A 14,579-nucleotide genomic window follows, 5' to 3' on the forward strand; every position below is an offset into this window, starting at 1 on the left:
ATTTTATTAATCTCTAGTTTTTCTTGTTCATTTTATTTCATATTGATTGAATAGTTGAGGTTCTCAATGAAGGGTCATGTGATGATTAGTAGCATAGTTCACATGATTAATCTGTGATTACACTAATCTTTTTAAGTCTTTCGCTCCTATCTGATGATCCCTTCACAACCTTTGTTATTGGATTTAGTTTTCTGTTTTATTTGGTTATATATCTAATCAATGTAATATGGAATATTTCAATTTCAATGTCGATGATGATATCTGTTAAGGCTTGTTTCTCAAAACATTCGCAGTGGCCGCCCAAGAGCTTTCGCCCCGCCAGGCTTGAGAGCTAGTGCTGTATATTCCTTCCTTGGATGTCTGAGACATTGTTAATTTGTATTTGCTAGTAAAGCTTATTGTTGTATGCTAGTTGGTTTGTATGTTTATTGAATTGGTTACATGGAATTGTCACTTATCATGAACTATATGTTTTGTGCCTGTTTACCTAAAACAAGTTGATTGTATATGCTTAAAATTACTCGATGATGATAATCCAAAGGCTTGTTTCTCAAGACATTCGCAGTGGCCGCCTAAGAGCTTTCGCCTTCGCCAGGCTTGAGAGCTAATGCTGCTATTTTCCTTCCTTGGATGTCTGAGAGTTAACTAATTTTAAACTTAATTTTTATAATTTTATTGTTTGTATTAAAGTACTGGTTATTTCACTTTTGTTGATGTTTTTTATCTTTGTTAATTTGGTGTGAATCATCTTGTCCCAATGATGATAAATCCAATGGCTTGTTTCTCAAAACATTCGCAGTGGCCGCCTAAGAGCTTTCGCCTTCGCCAGGCTTGAGAGCTAGTGCTGCTTTTTCCTTCCTTGGATGTCTGAGGACTTTCTGCAGCTCATATTGTTTGTTTGGATATAATAATGTTTTGATTCATGTTTGACAATCAATCAGGTTGTTTTCATTTTGCCTTTATTTACTTCGATAATAGATTAAGAAATTTTGTAGAGCAATGAACTGGAGCTGGAGGCAAGTTTCAGCTTTTGATCCAAATTGTTGTTCAGCGGGCTAACCAATCTTAGTGTTGAAGGATAGTGGCAGAAAATGCTCTATGTAGTTATATTTTGTATGACTTGAACACTGTAATTCAGCATAAACATGACAGCGTTGAGAGGTTGCCTAGCTGATGCAGAACCAAAATCTAGTGTTGGCTTGACCTTGACCAACACAACAGATAATATTATTAGGACGTCAACACTCTTCCTCCATATAATCATGTCTCCGGCTCTCTTAAAAATTCGTCAAAAGTGATCTTCTACAACATGTCGAAGATACCATTGATGACAATTTATTCAGTCTGCATGTTTGTTGCCTGAAATAATCAGAAGGGGATATTTTGTGATTTCATTGAATTTGAAATAATTGTAGTTGTAGGAGGAATATATGTTTGCGCAGCTACCATATGTAATGTTAATGTCTCACTTCCAACGATTAGCGGAACTGAATTTGGTACACATTCATTTATTAATTCTCGTGTAATTTTTATAAGGTTTGGTCTTTTAATGAAGTTCTCTTTTATTGGTTTCTACCCCTTCACTTTATTTCATACCTTTCTTCATTTGGTCTCATTACTTTGATGTGTTTTATTCTACCTGATCGAACTTTGTTCAATTACTTGTCATTCGATCGTTTAATCCTATTTGGATTGTTTTGGCGTTATGTGCTCCGATGAAAAACTATTGCCTCATATGATTAAGAAATTAATTCAAAGTTCGATTTGTTTTAAATAATTGTGCTCTTCGATGGAAACATCAGAAGAAGAATTTTGGGTGGGACATTTTTTGAATGTCTTAATGTTAATGTTATTTGATGGAGCTCATTTTCAATGGAGACTAGAATTTGCCCGGAAAAAGATATAGCAAAGATTTCTCCGTCTTCTATTCTTTCTCTTACCTATAAATAAAAGGAATCATTGAGAAAAAAATTATAGAATGAAAGAAAAATATCATTGATTAGAATTGAAATTGGGAGACCAAATTGAAGAAAGATCGTCCACCAAGAATCACCCTTGCCGGAGCAGTTCAAAATGCCATCCTCTTCATTCATCGTCATCTGTCTCGCCTTCTTCCTCTCCTTTCTAGACTTTACGTTTGTAGTGATTATTTACCCAGATTTGCTTCTTAAAAAATTCCTCATCGGAGATCTATTTCAGACCTAATTCATCCTCAATCTCCAAATCTACTCAGATTGGCGGACCTACTCAAAATGTGGCGGAGCATGCTCCATCTGCAAGCAACACACGATGAAGCTCACGCCTTTAATAGAGAAACAAAACATAATATGGTGGTATTATTTGTTGGGAGAGACATGCAACCATTTTCCGAATGGGTGGTGCCATCAATTACAAAAAGAGTATTGTATATTCCTTAAAGCAAGTTAAATCCATACATAACTTATCAGAAAAAAATTGTGGTGGATTTTGTTTTTCGGAAACAATCAGTTGTGTTACTTTACATCTGAATTCTCAATACACAAGTTAAGCTGTGAAGGGTGAGAAATTGAGTATGCGAAAACCCGTAATATTTAGGAACTTAAAAATGTTGTTCCAAACTAAACAAGCTTCCTATTTCTTTTCTAAAAATTGACATAAAATGAATAACATAATGGAACTACAAAAAAATCATACAATTCACAACAAACAGTTGCCGAGAAGTGCTTATTGAGAAGGTACAGTAGTACTCTCCTCAGTCTCTTGCTTTGTATCAACAGCACAACCTTCCTTAGAAATTGTGTCGGCAATTCTATTTGGTGGCCAATAGCGGAACACTGATCTGCCTATTATGTTCTTGGCTGGGAGGGGACCCCTGAAAAAATTACATTTAACAAGTAAGAACATAATAAGAACACTTATGATAATGCATCTGGATAATTTTGATGATGCTTCAACACATTACCACACATGGGAATCATAGCTGTTATTGCGGTTGTCTCCCATCACAAAAACATAGTTCTCTGGTACACGCTGCGAGGCACAAGATTAAACCGAATATAAAATCAACATAAAGCTTTGGACAAGGGCAACATTTATCTAAGCTCAAAGCAAAAACACTGCTCTGGTGCAGAATGTCTATAATTTCTGTTTACTTTCCTAAGGTCATGCCTAGAACCCAAGTAGTTCAAGATAACCGCAACAGGATGAACAACACTTGAATCCCTACTGCCTAGCCCAAATTATCTTGACAATCAGTTGTTGGTTCGTCAAAGTTAAGCAGTTGCTTAAAGGACCAACCGAGAAAGAAGGGAGGAAAACAGAGACATAATAAAAGAGGGCATAACTTACTGTGGGTTTCATCTCATAAGAAGGTGGTTCAAGGATGAACTTTTCATTCCTCTCAACCCCATTAACTATAAGATGCCCATCACGAACCTGCAAATAAACCATTTGCTAACATTAGGATATCAATACGCCGAATAAAAAACAGCAAGAATCTGATTGAAGCTACATATTTGGAAATCTTCCTACAATTGATTCTAAAGCTAAAATCAATTTTGGGGAGCAGATTATGTGAGTAGCTTCTTGGTGCCAGAATTGATTGAAGCAAAATAAGTTGATCCAAACATGCTAGCAATAGATAATCTTCATGCTAACTAGGGCCACTAGCCAACTACCCAAACTTTGGAACAGACAGAAAGGAACAAACATCCCCCCTCCCCCTCCTAAAAATGAAGAACAAGCAAGAGGGAAAATGAAGCCATGGACAAATAGAAAGACATGACAAGGTCATAAATGAAACATCACAAATCATTGTTATCATCAAATAGAACAATGCACAGCAACATAGCTCAACGTGGAATTGCACAAACAATGAAAAGACAATCACGAGATAAGAGTGTGAATGTTCATCTCCAAAGATCCTACCTCCACGATATCACCTTCCTTTGCAACTATACGTTTTATGAAAACATCATCATCAGTATATCCAACTTCTTGAAGGACTGGAGGACTTTTGAATATCACTATGTCATTTGCACAAGGCTTTCTAAAATAGTATGATACCTGAAAACATGAAAGTGTATCTTTACATTGAGATGTGTCATAAAATTAAGTATAGTTGAATGCTTATGTCAAGTCTCATGAGTATCACAGCCTACAGTTTCACATGCTTTTTTGTAGTGTAGTCAACCTTAACATCAAGCTATTCTCATGAATTACTCCAGATATTAATCTGCTTCAAATTATGCAGAATGAGCCTATAAACTAAATTCTATAATACACTGTAAACTTGGAACCTTAAATATTCATTGCAATCAACATTCCAATCACAAATACTCACACAAACACAGGATTCTTAAATATTTCATGAATTTTTTTTGTTAATCCAAGCTAGTTAAAAGTTCATTGAGACCCTCCTGAAATTAAAAGCTCAGGAACAAAATCACTACCTTCTCAGCAACAAGTCGATCTCCAACATCAAATGTAGGATACATTGACAACGAAGGAATGTACCTCGGCTCAGCCACGAACGTACGAAACGCAAGCGAAATCGCCAGAGCCGCAAACACCGTTTTTGCGTCATTAGAATCGAAATTCAACCACTCTGGCAAAGGCCCCGAAGACCCATCTTTTTTCTCCACATCCCGGTCACCCCCGCCGTCGTCGTCATCGCCGCCGCCGTCTCCGCCTCCTCCACCAGAGTCCAACACCGTCTTTGTATCTTTGCCGGAATCCCTGAAAGCTTTGAGGTGGGTTCTCCGGTGAAGATTGAGGTGCGGAAAGTGGCGGTGACAGTGTGGTGGTGAATTTAAACGGAGGTTGATGGATTTGAAGAGGTGGGCATGGTCCAAGTTAGGGTTTTGAAGCGATGGCAGTGATGATGGGAAGATAGAGAGGGATGGCATGTCTTCGTCTTTGAGCTCGAGTTTTGAGATAACAATAATCTTTGTTCTTCTGTTTTTCAATGTCTTGTCTTTTTTCTTTCTAGCTTCTCATTTCTAGCTAATTTAATTTGTGTTGATTTTTAGGATTACAAAATGATTAAGAAACAAGTGTGAATTTACTTAACTTGAGGTTTTTTTGACAGCTTACTTAACTTGAGTTGTTTGCAACTCTTTGTGTGTGTGTTTGAATACCACCTATCTTAAGGTGAAAGTATATTCATCCTAACCCTCATTATTTGCATCAAAGTGAGTGTTAATATTATTTAACACGGACACCAGTATTAGTCAAAGTCTAAACACACGCAAATGGTACTCGGGTGGTGGTTTTGGTTTCGTACCAATTGAGTTTTTTCCTTTATAGAAAAATGATTTGTAGACATTCGCATAGTGCAGACATCCAACAGACACTCAGAGTGAGAAATGAAAAGAAGAGAAAGAAATAATAAATGTGATTTATTATAAAAGAAATATATAGATAAATAAATGAGTATCATTACTCTATTATTTGCATCGAAGTGAGTGCTAACGTCAGTCAACACACACGCCAACATTATCTAAAGTTAACACAAACACCAACATTATCTAAAGTCTAAGCACACGCAACAGAGGTGTCGGGTTGTGGTTTTCGTTTCGTACCAATTGAGTTTTCCCCTTTATAGATTAATGATTTGTAGATATTCGCATAGTGAAGACATCCAACTGACATTCAAAGTGAGAAATGAAGAGAAGATAAAGAAGTAATAAATGTGATATATAATTAAAGAAAAAGATAGAGAAATAAATGAGTATCATCATTTCTGTATTTTATAATTTCAAAAAAAAAAAATCTAAATCTTATCACTTAATTGAGTCATGTTTAAAAATCTTTTTACAATTACTCAAGTCAATGATTGGGAAGAGCTTTAGCTTTGGGCGTTGGTACAAATTATTATACTAATATTGTAATTCTGAAATCTGAAATCTGAAATGTGTTCTGATTTGTTGTTAATGATTATACTAATATTGGAATTCTGAAATCTGAAATGTGTTTTGATTTGTTGTTTAAGGAAAAAGTAAGTTCAACTTTCTTTTCATTAGTGCCTCGAGATGGAACATTTTTCCTTTTCATTTTATCCGATTAGTAACCAAACAGGCCTGTCTATTGCAAACCACTAAAGAAACAGGTTATGATTAATCACTTGTCAAGTAATGTTTTTCAAGTTCAATTCTTTGTACAAATACTTGTGTTGGCAAACTATTTTGAGTGGTGAAAATAAAGAGGGCCATACAGTCACAGCCTCATAGGTGTGAAATAGGTATAAGTATTGACTATATTACATGTTTTTCGGTGTTTTCCTTACAAGTTCGAATACAGACATGATTTCCCAGCAATATGCAATCTATACAAAAGCACAAATCAATGACAATGAATTCTGTAGGCATGCAGCCTATGCATTTCATTCACAAGCAGTAGCAATAGTTCAACAAATGCAATTTACACCAGCATTTTGTCAAAGACTGCAAGTGTTTTGTTCTGATTTCTGAAGTCCATGAATGATATCTACAAAAGAACTCATCAGCAATTCGGCATGAACCTCAACAAAGTATTGACACTACCCTGCAACAATCAAGGGGCCTTATAATCTGATTATGAACCTGCTGCCTACTAACAATCATTGGTTGTACCCGGTATGAATTTGCGCGAACAAAAACCATGGATGTGGTAGCATTCCTCATGTTTTCACATGCTTTGACTATCATTTGGCTTCTTATGTTGCCATTAGTTACTCTTTGTGGATGAGCTACCACTACACCAGGTACTGGGAGCACATTAGACTCAGAAGCATTGGGTTTCTGGAAGAGTTGTGTATTACCATTAGACTCAAAGTTCTTATCTAGCTCAGATTCTTCTTGTGAACCATTTATAATTCTTTTGGCATCTTCTAAGAAACCAATGGCGCGCCAAGCGTCAGCAACCAGTTGCATAGTGGACATTTCAGGAGCTACACCCCTCTCTTCCATGGTAACAAGCAACTCTTCTGCTTTCCATGGTTGTTTTGCTTCTCCGTACCCCCACATTAGAGTTTCATAAGTTTTCAAATTTGAGGGAATTCCCATTTCATGCATCTTCTCATGAAGCCTAACCGCGCGGTCCATTTTACCAGCAGTACACCATCCACTGATGATGGTAGTGAAGATCACAACATTTGGCTGTAAACCATATTTTCTCATGGAAGTCAGAAGAGCCTCTGCTTTACCCGGCTGTCCGGAACGCACGTAGCCTTTTGCGAGGATGCTATAAGCGTGAATGTCGGGTTCTATCCCAGCCTTCACCATGTCGTTAAATATCTCCTCACAATTGTCCATTAGTCCTTCTGAACTCCATGCATTCATGATGGTGCTAAATGTCACCACATCTGGTTTGGTTCCAAATTCTTCCATCAATGTCAGTGCCTGACCAATTTTCATTTGTAAGTTGCAATTTTTATCATAGTATTAGATACTTCATAATAACATAGACAGGATACAAGCACAAATCAGCAACAGATAGTTCCTATCTAGGACTTTCGATCTTGCAATTATTGTAATGTTCCTTCAGTGTGTCATAATAAAGGGCAGCCCGGTGCATTAAAGATACTACTATGCGCGGGGTCTGGGGAAGGCTCTGAACACATGTCTATTGTACGCAGTCTTACCTTGTTTTTTACACAAGAGGCTGTTTTCAGGACTTGAACTCGTGATTCAGTGTAACATAATAGTGGGGTATTAATGCTTTAAAAAAAAATTATCTTATGAAAAGTGTCAAGAGATCAGAACTCACCTCATCTACTCCATTTGTGTCTGTAATGTCTAAATATCCTTTGATAAGGGAGTTAAAGATTACTGGAGTTGGATGCACTCCAAGCTCCTTCATTTTGTATAGAAACCTCAAGGCTTCTGTCATGTTACCTTCCTTACAATAACCGCTGATTATGATTCCGCAAGTTCTTTCATTAGGCCTCACTTTATTGTACTGCATTTTCAATAGCAACCTTTCAGCCTTCTCTGTCTCACCGTTCTGAGCAAGTGCTCTTGCCAGTGTGTTGTAAGTGACAACGTCTGGCTGCAAGCCAAACGCCACCATTTTATGCACAACACTCAATGCCTCTTCAACTTTCTTCCTGGTACACCAGGCTTGGATGAGAATATTATATGTTCTCTCATTCGGTTTCACATTTTCCTCCGGACCCGTCATCTTCTCTAGCAATCTCATAGCTTCATCAGGCCTGCCAGCGATTCCAAATCCTTTGATGAGGGTATTGAAAGTACTAGTGGTTGGTTTGCATCCATAACCTTTCATTTTCTCAAAGATTTTCATGGCTTTGTCCACCTTGCCGGAATCAGAAAAAGCGTTAATCATGGCGTTGAAAAGTATCGAATCTGGCTTCATTCCATTCTCTTCAATTTTGGAAAGAAGTGAAGAAATGGACTTGAAATGCTTTAGGCGCGTTAGCGCAGCCACAAGAGTTGTGTATGTTATAAGAGTTGGCCTATGTCCTTCTTCAGTCAAATTATTGAAGATGGCTTGAGCTTCATGTGGCTTCCCTCTTCCAATCAAAGTATTCATCAGTTTTGTTCTTGAAAGAACTGTTTGACAACTGTTTCTCCCCATACAGGTAAGACACTGGGATTGATTGCTTGTTTCATCTGGAGTAGAGCTTAAGCTTGATTTTTCACTCTTGTACTGCTGCAGTTTCTGTTTTAGAATTGCCAAAAGTTGAAACAATGAGTGAAATATCCATAAATTTTGGTATTTACCTTTAACACATAACACTCATCACTATTCAGCACTTAACTAATGAATCAAAGATCAAATAATTTTAGGCCATTACTTAGAGCAACTTGAATTAATCTTCTATGCATGTGTCAGACAAGTGCAAATGTACTGATTTAGCATAAGAACATAGATTATGCAAAACAAAAATCTAATCGACATAGTTAACTAGTACAAATATGAACTTGGTCTGACATAAATGATTCATTAACTAAGTAAACTGTGTGCAATAATTTAGATCTATTTGGTATGATATGATATGGGGGAATTTTTTCTTCAGACTCTTTTTGTTTGTCTGCTACAATAAAGTGCTACTGCTACTAAGATCAAATCATTCAAAAATGAATAATTTCCTGAAATCAAACATGAAAAATAAAGTGTTCACAATACCAAGATGGACAAGTCTTTAGCGCTTTCATTACTCATTAGGGCACCCTTCTGGCTGCGGTCCATGAGGGTGAATATACTTGATCAGATTCGTGAAGTCCTCAGCAAACTGCCATCATACCGTGGCTGCAAGACCTAGCAAGATTGCTCGCTATATTCCATGCATCATAATAAGGAGATACCTCATCCTGGATTGTTCTAACAAGAGGACGTTGTCATCAACTAGTATATTTGAAAACACAATAATCAACTAAAAGAACCCATGGCATTTAGAAATGACAAAACTAGTCTTGGACAAGTTGGAGATTAGTCGGAATAAATGCTATCTAGTTGCTCACATAGAGGCTCCAATTGATATAGAGTACTAAGTGCATCTACTTCTACTATCAAAACTCTTAGAGCAAGGAGAATCTATGCTACTGTACTTATAAAAGGTCACAGGAAAATCTAGTTGTAAAATGGAGCAATTATGCCTTAAATTCCAAACACAAACCCCATAGTCACTCACATTAGCTTTAGAATTCATCATTACTTTAAAAAAAGCAGTACACTGTCACCAACTCACCAATTCCTAGTAAAAAGGCACGAGTAAAGACCGTGTTTGGAAGAGCTTCTTTGAGCTTTTCTTATGCTTATGTTGGGTAAGCTTAAGAAAATAGCATGTGACCTGCCTAAGTTGTTTTGAGCTTATTTTCTCAAACTGCTTAGGTTGCTTATAAACAAGCACTTATACCTATATCTAAGCTAGCTCGAGCTTATTTGAATAATCTTCTCAAATTAGCTTATGAATAACAGACTATTGCCATAATTGCTTAATCAAGCTATTTACCTAAGCACACCCCAAACCAGTAACTAGGCATTTACATGCTCTGGGTGAGAACTTCACAAACTCAACGTAGAAGTGGATCATGGGGACTATGGCATCTTATTTATACATCTCTCTCATTTGCTATTCATAGCAACAGTAATACAACATGAACAAAGTAATCATCCAATTTTTACTTAGCACACTCTAGTGATAGAACACATCATGAATTCCCAAATTGATTATAGAACACATCACCATTAGCCAAACATCTGAGCCCAAGTTTTAACAACAATTGAAAGAGTCCCAAGTCCCAACAAATAGTATGCATGTTTGGAAGTCATTCTTAATCTGATTCTGAACACAAAAATCAATTTTGGGGAGAGGCTTGTGTGAGTAGCTTCTTAGTGCTAAAATTGATTCTAATGAAATAGAAATTGATCCAAACATGCTAACTAGCAACTAGATCCCAATTCCAAATCCTAGAGAGAGGTATCTAAGTTTGTTACCTCTGATCAAACATCAAATTTTGCCAAATGAAGTGTAAATAACACACACTATCAAGACTCAGAAGCAAACTATAGTGCATGCTGCATAGTTGATGACATTATGGTAGAGTTGAAGTGGTACCTTGTACAGTTGAGAAGCCTCTAGGGAGAGTTGGGTTTGAACATTAGCAGTGAAGTTATGTTGTTGCATGTAATGTAAGTAATGAATGCATAGGAACCAATAGTGTGTTTCGTTTTCGTGTGTGTGTGGCATAAACTGGAGATTCTTATCCACAAATATTTATCGGAATAAGATTTCGTAGCACTTTTTTGAGGCTGTCGTGACAAAAGACAAATGGACCTGAGGAGTGGATTAGGCCACGCCAGCATTGTACTCAAGGGATCAAAATTCACCACGTATTTTTCAAGTCTACAAATAAAGAAGCTCCACTTCTAGAGATTCTTCCTCTTAAATTCTTTATCACTTAAAGTTAAATCTCTATTCAAATTTTGAAGTTTGTACCATTTCAAAAAAAAAAAATTGTACTTCATGACTTAATTCATTATTGTTGTGAGTTTTTTTTATTAGTAATATGTGGTGTGAATTGTGATCAACTGATTCTCTTGAGAGGGATATTTATTTTTAGGGGAGCTACATGCTTAATAATATCTCAAGGAGTTAATTCTTTTTTTAAAACACAAGGAGTTAATTCATCACTTGTAAACGTTGGTAAAAAATTATCGATAAATTAAAAAAAAAATGGTTTCATTAAAAAATTATTTTCCCACATTAAAGGAAATTAGGAAAATTGGTTGAAAAAACTTTTATCAAACTTTGATAATTTGTCATGTATATATGCACCTCACTTTAATGATTGTAGTTGCGCTAAATACATGATATAAATTTTTTGTCTCCTATAGTAATTTTATCTGGCTCAAATAAAATTGTTTTTAATGGAGGATATATAAGGTTTATATCAAAAATATGGATTTGATCGCAATTTTTGTTTGATTATTAATTTATTATGCACATTTTTATTTTAAATGAGTGGTTGAATAATTTTCTTAAACTGCAACTTTCTTTATTTTTTCTTTTTAAGACTTTATTGTCCTTTTTAGTTAAATATTGCAACTTTCTTTACAATGCAAGTTTTTTTGTTTCTTGGGAACTATAAGGCAACTTGTGAGTTGGCATTAGCTAGTGATGCTGGCCCATAGCCAAAATTGTTCATAGCAATAACTATAGGCCCAAATCCCGTTAGATGGCAAAGCTAACGTCACCGGGGAGTTTACAGAACCGTGTAACCTTTTCCAAACCCCATCATCACCTTGTTTTGTTTTGTCACCACCAATGTTTGCAAATGCTGAGGTTGTAGTGTAGGAGCATAACATCAACATTAAACAACAAGATGTTGAAGCTCTGGAATTGGTACCATGGCTGTCTTTCTGTTCATCCAGTCAAGACTCAGGTAATCAGCTCTGCACTCCTCTGGGCTGCAGGGGACCTCACTGCTCAATACATCACTTTCTCAGCTGCACATAAACCTCTTCATTTGTCTGTAAGAACCACTTTCATTCCATTTGTGTGTGTGTTTCTTTCATCTGAATTCCCCTCTTACTTCCTTGTTCTTTGATATTTTTGTTGAAGCTCTGACTCTAGGATTGTTGCTATGCATGTTACATATACTGAGTGCAACATTTGGATTCCCAGTGGCTTCTGAACCAAATGCTTGAATCCTAACACAGGGTTTGCATTTAAAGTTGGAATATTTTTTATTTTTTTGTATTTGAATGGAAAATGGAAACTGATTTTTGTGAAAATACATATACTATAATACTATCAGCACCTGAATTGTGTTTTTTAGGTGAGAGAAGTTTTAGCTTTAGGTGGTCTAGATCAATTTTGCTTTCCAGCTTTGTTGGATTTGAATTTTGATATGTCACTTATAGGGGTTTCAGTAATTTGCCTTTCTGAGATGTTAAGTTGACATGTGCATTGTTTGGTTGAGAAGCTAGTTGAATCTAATGTACTGACTATTGGCAAAGTTTCTTGGCAATCTGATATTATATTTGATGTGGTAGGAAGCAGATGCTAAATTTAAGGTTGACTGGAACCGGGTGGTTGTGACAAGCATGTTTGGATTTGGTTTTGTTGGACCAGTTGGCCACTTCTGGTATGTGTTTTTCATTTTGTCTAGTTTATTACCAGATCTACTTATAAAACCGTGTCTCGATAAGTTGGAGTCTTTGCAGATAAGTGATCATGTAGTAAAGAAAATCTTCAAGATCTTGTTAGTTAGATAGATTTTAATTTGTCTAGTAGTGCAACAAGTATGATTTTTTTTATGTGAGGACTATGTAAGTCAATTTTGAGACATTGATTCATAGACCTTGACTTTGTGATTGTTTCTGCAATAAGTGCATCTAATTTAGGGGATCCCTCTGTCTATAAGCTTTATGTTCTTAGCTGGTAGGTCCTTCTTAGTATTTAGAACAGAGAATAAGTTTATGAATCTACATTAAGCTTGGATTCCAGTTTACCTAAAATGGTGGTTTGATAGCTGCTATCAATAGACCTTTTGAATCATAAAAATGACTTTGAAATTTTTTTTTCAGAACATATGAGGATTGGGGATAGATGCTGAAATGAATCAAAATGGTTATGAACATAGGGATATATATCAATGACAACAAGTAGCTAAATGGGGAGAAGAGATTATTAATCATATGCATATCAACTAGAAACAATTTGTTTACCTTACCATGCCAGCTATTAAGTACCTGTTTTACTGATTTGTAAATGTACACCCGAATGCACTTGAAGCCAAGTGCATTTCACTTAGTTGTAGAGACATAAGATCTTTCCACTGGCAAAAAAGTGAGAGCATTAACTATTAGCTAATCTCTAGTAAGTGTGTGCTTAGTTCAATGTTTGTCACAATTGATTTTGTTAAAATTGATTATAGTGAAAGTGAGTTGAAACTGAAGTGATTTACATTTGGAAACATTTATGAAAAATATTTTTTTGGGTAATGTCATGAAATTTAGTTGTAAAATCTCACAATCGATTATGTTCAGCGCAAAAACTACTCTTTCTAGCTTCTACTAGAATTGATTTTGGTCCAAAATCAATTATGCAAAATGACTCTCAAACATCAATATTTTCATCCTGAACTTATTCTACTCTGCCAAAATTGATTATGGGTGGGAAACCAATCAAACTCTTTCTTCAGTTCATATATTAGTTTCAGAAGATTTTATACTCAAATGGAACCATCCTTCATATCATGTCTTGTAGGTATGAAGGCTTGGACAAATTTATAAGGTGTAAGCTTCAACTGATGCCAACATCTGCGCGAGCGGTAGCTACTAAAGTGGCAATGGATGGCTTAATTTTTGGTCCTGTACATTTGTTCGTCTTCTTTACTTACATGGGAATCTGCGCCGGCAAGACTATTCCTCAGGTGAAGGAAGACTTGAAGAGGAACTATGTCCCAGCCTTGATTCTAGAAGGTGGCGTGTGGCCGATTGTGCAGGTTTTCAATTTTTCTTATGTTCCGGTGAAATACCAGCTTCTATATGTGAACTTGTTCTGCTTGCTGGATAGTGGTTTCCTGTCGTGGTTGGATCAACAAAAGGATGCACCATGGAAACAATGGTTTTCATTTCATTCCAAGAATGGAAAAGGAGGTAGAGATTGATGGAGCATGAAACACTGAGTGATCAGAGATTATGAATAGTATGCTTCTATGATATTATGAGAGTTGTAACAGATAGATTTGCTTAAGGGTATTGAATTCTATAATAAAATGATTCCAATTATTATTGTACTGCACTACTGCAGAAGCACAAGATCTATAGCATATTTCAACTTTCAAGTAACTCAAGAGAATAAAAACGTATACAGACACACAAGTTAATAATGGTAGAATTGCAGTTAATAGAGTAATTGTGAAATTGCACTTGCTTACTCTCAATTATCAGTACTTTTTCAATTCATGCGAGTGCAACTTATAATTTTCTGTCGCAGAAGACATTGAACGTTTGAACTGGTTCATTATTGAGCTCTGGTCAGTTGGAGTTATTGATCAATTTTAGGCTGGTTCTTGAAATGGTGGTTTAAATGTCAATAAGGTTCCACCTCTTCAATAGAGATAAAATGAAAGATGATTTCAACACTA

The 14,579-nt window shown here is 36.0% G+C and overlaps 3 protein-coding genes and 4 non-coding genes across 10 annotated transcripts; 5 read left to right on the forward strand and 2 right to left on the reverse strand.

The window, feature by feature from the left end:
* Nucleotides 1-69: 69 nt before the first annotated feature.
* Nucleotides 70-162, forward strand: LOC130716396 (small nucleolar RNA snR60/Z15/Z230/Z193/J17). The gene has a single exon (XR_009012011.1). It is a non-coding gene; the product is annotated as a small nucleolar RNA snR60/Z15/Z230/Z193/J17 (small nucleolar RNA).
* An 84-nt stretch (nt 163-246) lies between these two features.
* On the forward strand, nt 247-368 carry LOC130716334 (small nucleolar RNA SNORD14). The gene has a single exon (XR_009011952.1). It is a non-coding gene; the product is annotated as a small nucleolar RNA SNORD14 (small nucleolar RNA).
* A 151-nt stretch (nt 369-519) lies between these two features.
* On the forward strand, nt 520-642 carry LOC130716345 (small nucleolar RNA SNORD14). The gene has a single exon (XR_009011963.1). It is a non-coding gene; the product is annotated as a small nucleolar RNA SNORD14 (small nucleolar RNA).
* Nucleotides 643-752: 110 nt separating this feature from the next.
* LOC130716357 (small nucleolar RNA SNORD14) lies at nt 753-874 on the forward strand. The gene has a single exon (XR_009011974.1). It is a non-coding gene; the product is annotated as a small nucleolar RNA SNORD14 (small nucleolar RNA).
* A 1,590-nt stretch (nt 875-2,464) lies between these two features.
* On the reverse strand, nt 2,465-4,983 carry LOC130710788 (chloroplast processing peptidase-like). The gene is made up of 5 exons (XM_057560150.1): nt 4,431-4,983; nt 3,907-4,044; nt 3,328-3,414; nt 2,942-3,009; nt 2,465-2,851 (listed from the first exon to the last, which is right to left on the reverse strand). Exons 1-5 carry the CDS (start codon nt 4,884-4,886, stop codon nt 2,704-2,706), a joined length of 897 nt encoding a protein of 298 aa, XP_057416133.1. The 5' UTR covers nt 4,887-4,983; the 3' UTR covers nt 2,465-2,703.
* A 1,179-nt stretch (nt 4,984-6,162) lies between these two features.
* Nucleotides 6,163-10,697, reverse strand: LOC130710862 (pentatricopeptide repeat-containing protein At5g21222-like). Of its 3 annotated transcripts, none has more exons than XM_057560244.1 (4): nt 10,541-10,697; nt 9,109-9,303; nt 7,726-8,640; nt 6,163-7,358 (listed from the first exon to the last, which is right to left on the reverse strand). In XM_057560244.1, the coding sequence occupies exons 2-4, from the start codon at nt 9,169-9,171 to the stop codon at nt 6,501-6,503; spliced, it is 1,836 nt and encodes a 611-aa protein (XP_057416227.1). In that variant the 5' UTR covers nt 9,172-9,303; nt 10,541-10,697; the 3' UTR covers nt 6,163-6,500. The 3 variants fall into 3 exon arrangements, with proteins under 3 accessions (XP_057416227.1, XP_057416228.1, XP_057416229.1); XM_057560245.1 differs by having other exon boundaries at nt 9,109-9,293; nt 10,541-10,693; XM_057560246.1 differs by lacking the exon at nt 10,541-10,697 and adding an exon at nt 10,420-10,517 and having other exon boundaries at nt 9,109-9,293.
* Nucleotides 10,698-11,666: 969 nt separating this feature from the next.
* Nucleotides 11,667-14,355, forward strand: LOC130715773 (protein SYM1-like). Of its 2 annotated transcripts, none has more exons than XM_057565893.1 (3): nt 11,667-11,867; nt 12,481-12,572; nt 13,697-14,355. In XM_057565893.1, exons 1-3 carry the CDS (start codon nt 11,808-11,810, stop codon nt 14,097-14,099), a joined length of 555 nt encoding a protein of 184 aa, XP_057421876.1. In that variant the 5' UTR covers nt 11,667-11,807; the 3' UTR covers nt 14,100-14,355. The 2 variants fall into 2 exon arrangements, with proteins under 2 accessions (XP_057421876.1, XP_057421875.1); XM_057565892.1 differs by having other exon boundaries at nt 11,669-11,957.
* Nucleotides 14,356-14,579: the final 224 nt, after the last annotated feature.

This window comes from Lotus japonicus, chromosome 4, assembly GCF_012489685.1.
Source record: "Lotus japonicus ecotype B-129 chromosome 4, LjGifu_v1.2".
In the NCBI taxonomy this organism is placed as follows: Eukaryota; Viridiplantae; Streptophyta; class Magnoliopsida; order Fabales; family Fabaceae; genus Lotus; species Lotus japonicus.

What these genes read in the sequence shown, in the direction of transcription:
- LOC130710788 (XM_057560150.1), bottom strand. Translation starts at nt 4,886, where the DNA reads ATGCCATCCCTCTCTATCTTCCCATCATCACTGCCATCGCTTCAAAAC. An exon ending in AGGAAGGTGATATCGTGGAG is followed by an intron (nt 3,415 to 3,906) that starts GTAGGATCTTTG and finishes GTTTATTTGCAG; the next exon opens with GTTCGTGATGGGCATCTTAT. An exon ending in AGCTATGATTCCCATGTGTG is followed by an intron (nt 2,852 to 2,941) that starts GTAATGTGTTGA and finishes TAATTTTTTCAG; the next exon opens with GGGTCCCCTCCCAGCCAAGA.
- LOC130710862 (XM_057560244.1), bottom strand. Translation starts at nt 9,171, where the DNA reads ATGGACCGCAGCCAGAAGGGTGCCCTAATGAGTAATGAAAGCGCTAAA. An exon ending in CTAAAGACTTGTCCATCTTG is followed by an intron (nt 8,641 to 9,108) that starts GTATTGTGAACA and finishes ATTCTAAAACAG; the next exon opens with AAACTGCAGCAGTACAAGAG. An exon ending in ACACAAATGGAGTAGATGAG is followed by an intron (nt 7,359 to 7,725) that starts GTGAGTTCTGAT and finishes AAAATTGGTCAG; the next exon opens with GCACTGACATTGATGGAAGA.
- LOC130715773 (XM_057565892.1), top strand. Translation starts at nt 11,808, where the DNA reads ATGTTGAAGCTCTGGAATTGGTACCATGGCTGTCTTTCTGTTCATCCA. An exon ending in ATAAACCTCTTCATTTGTCT is followed by an intron (nt 11,958 to 12,480) that starts GTAAGAACCACT and finishes TTGATGTGGTAG; the next exon opens with GAAGCAGATGCTAAATTTAA. An exon ending in GGACCAGTTGGCCACTTCTG is followed by an intron (nt 12,573 to 13,696) that starts GTATGTGTTTTT and finishes CATGTCTTGTAG; the next exon opens with GTATGAAGGCTTGGACAAAT.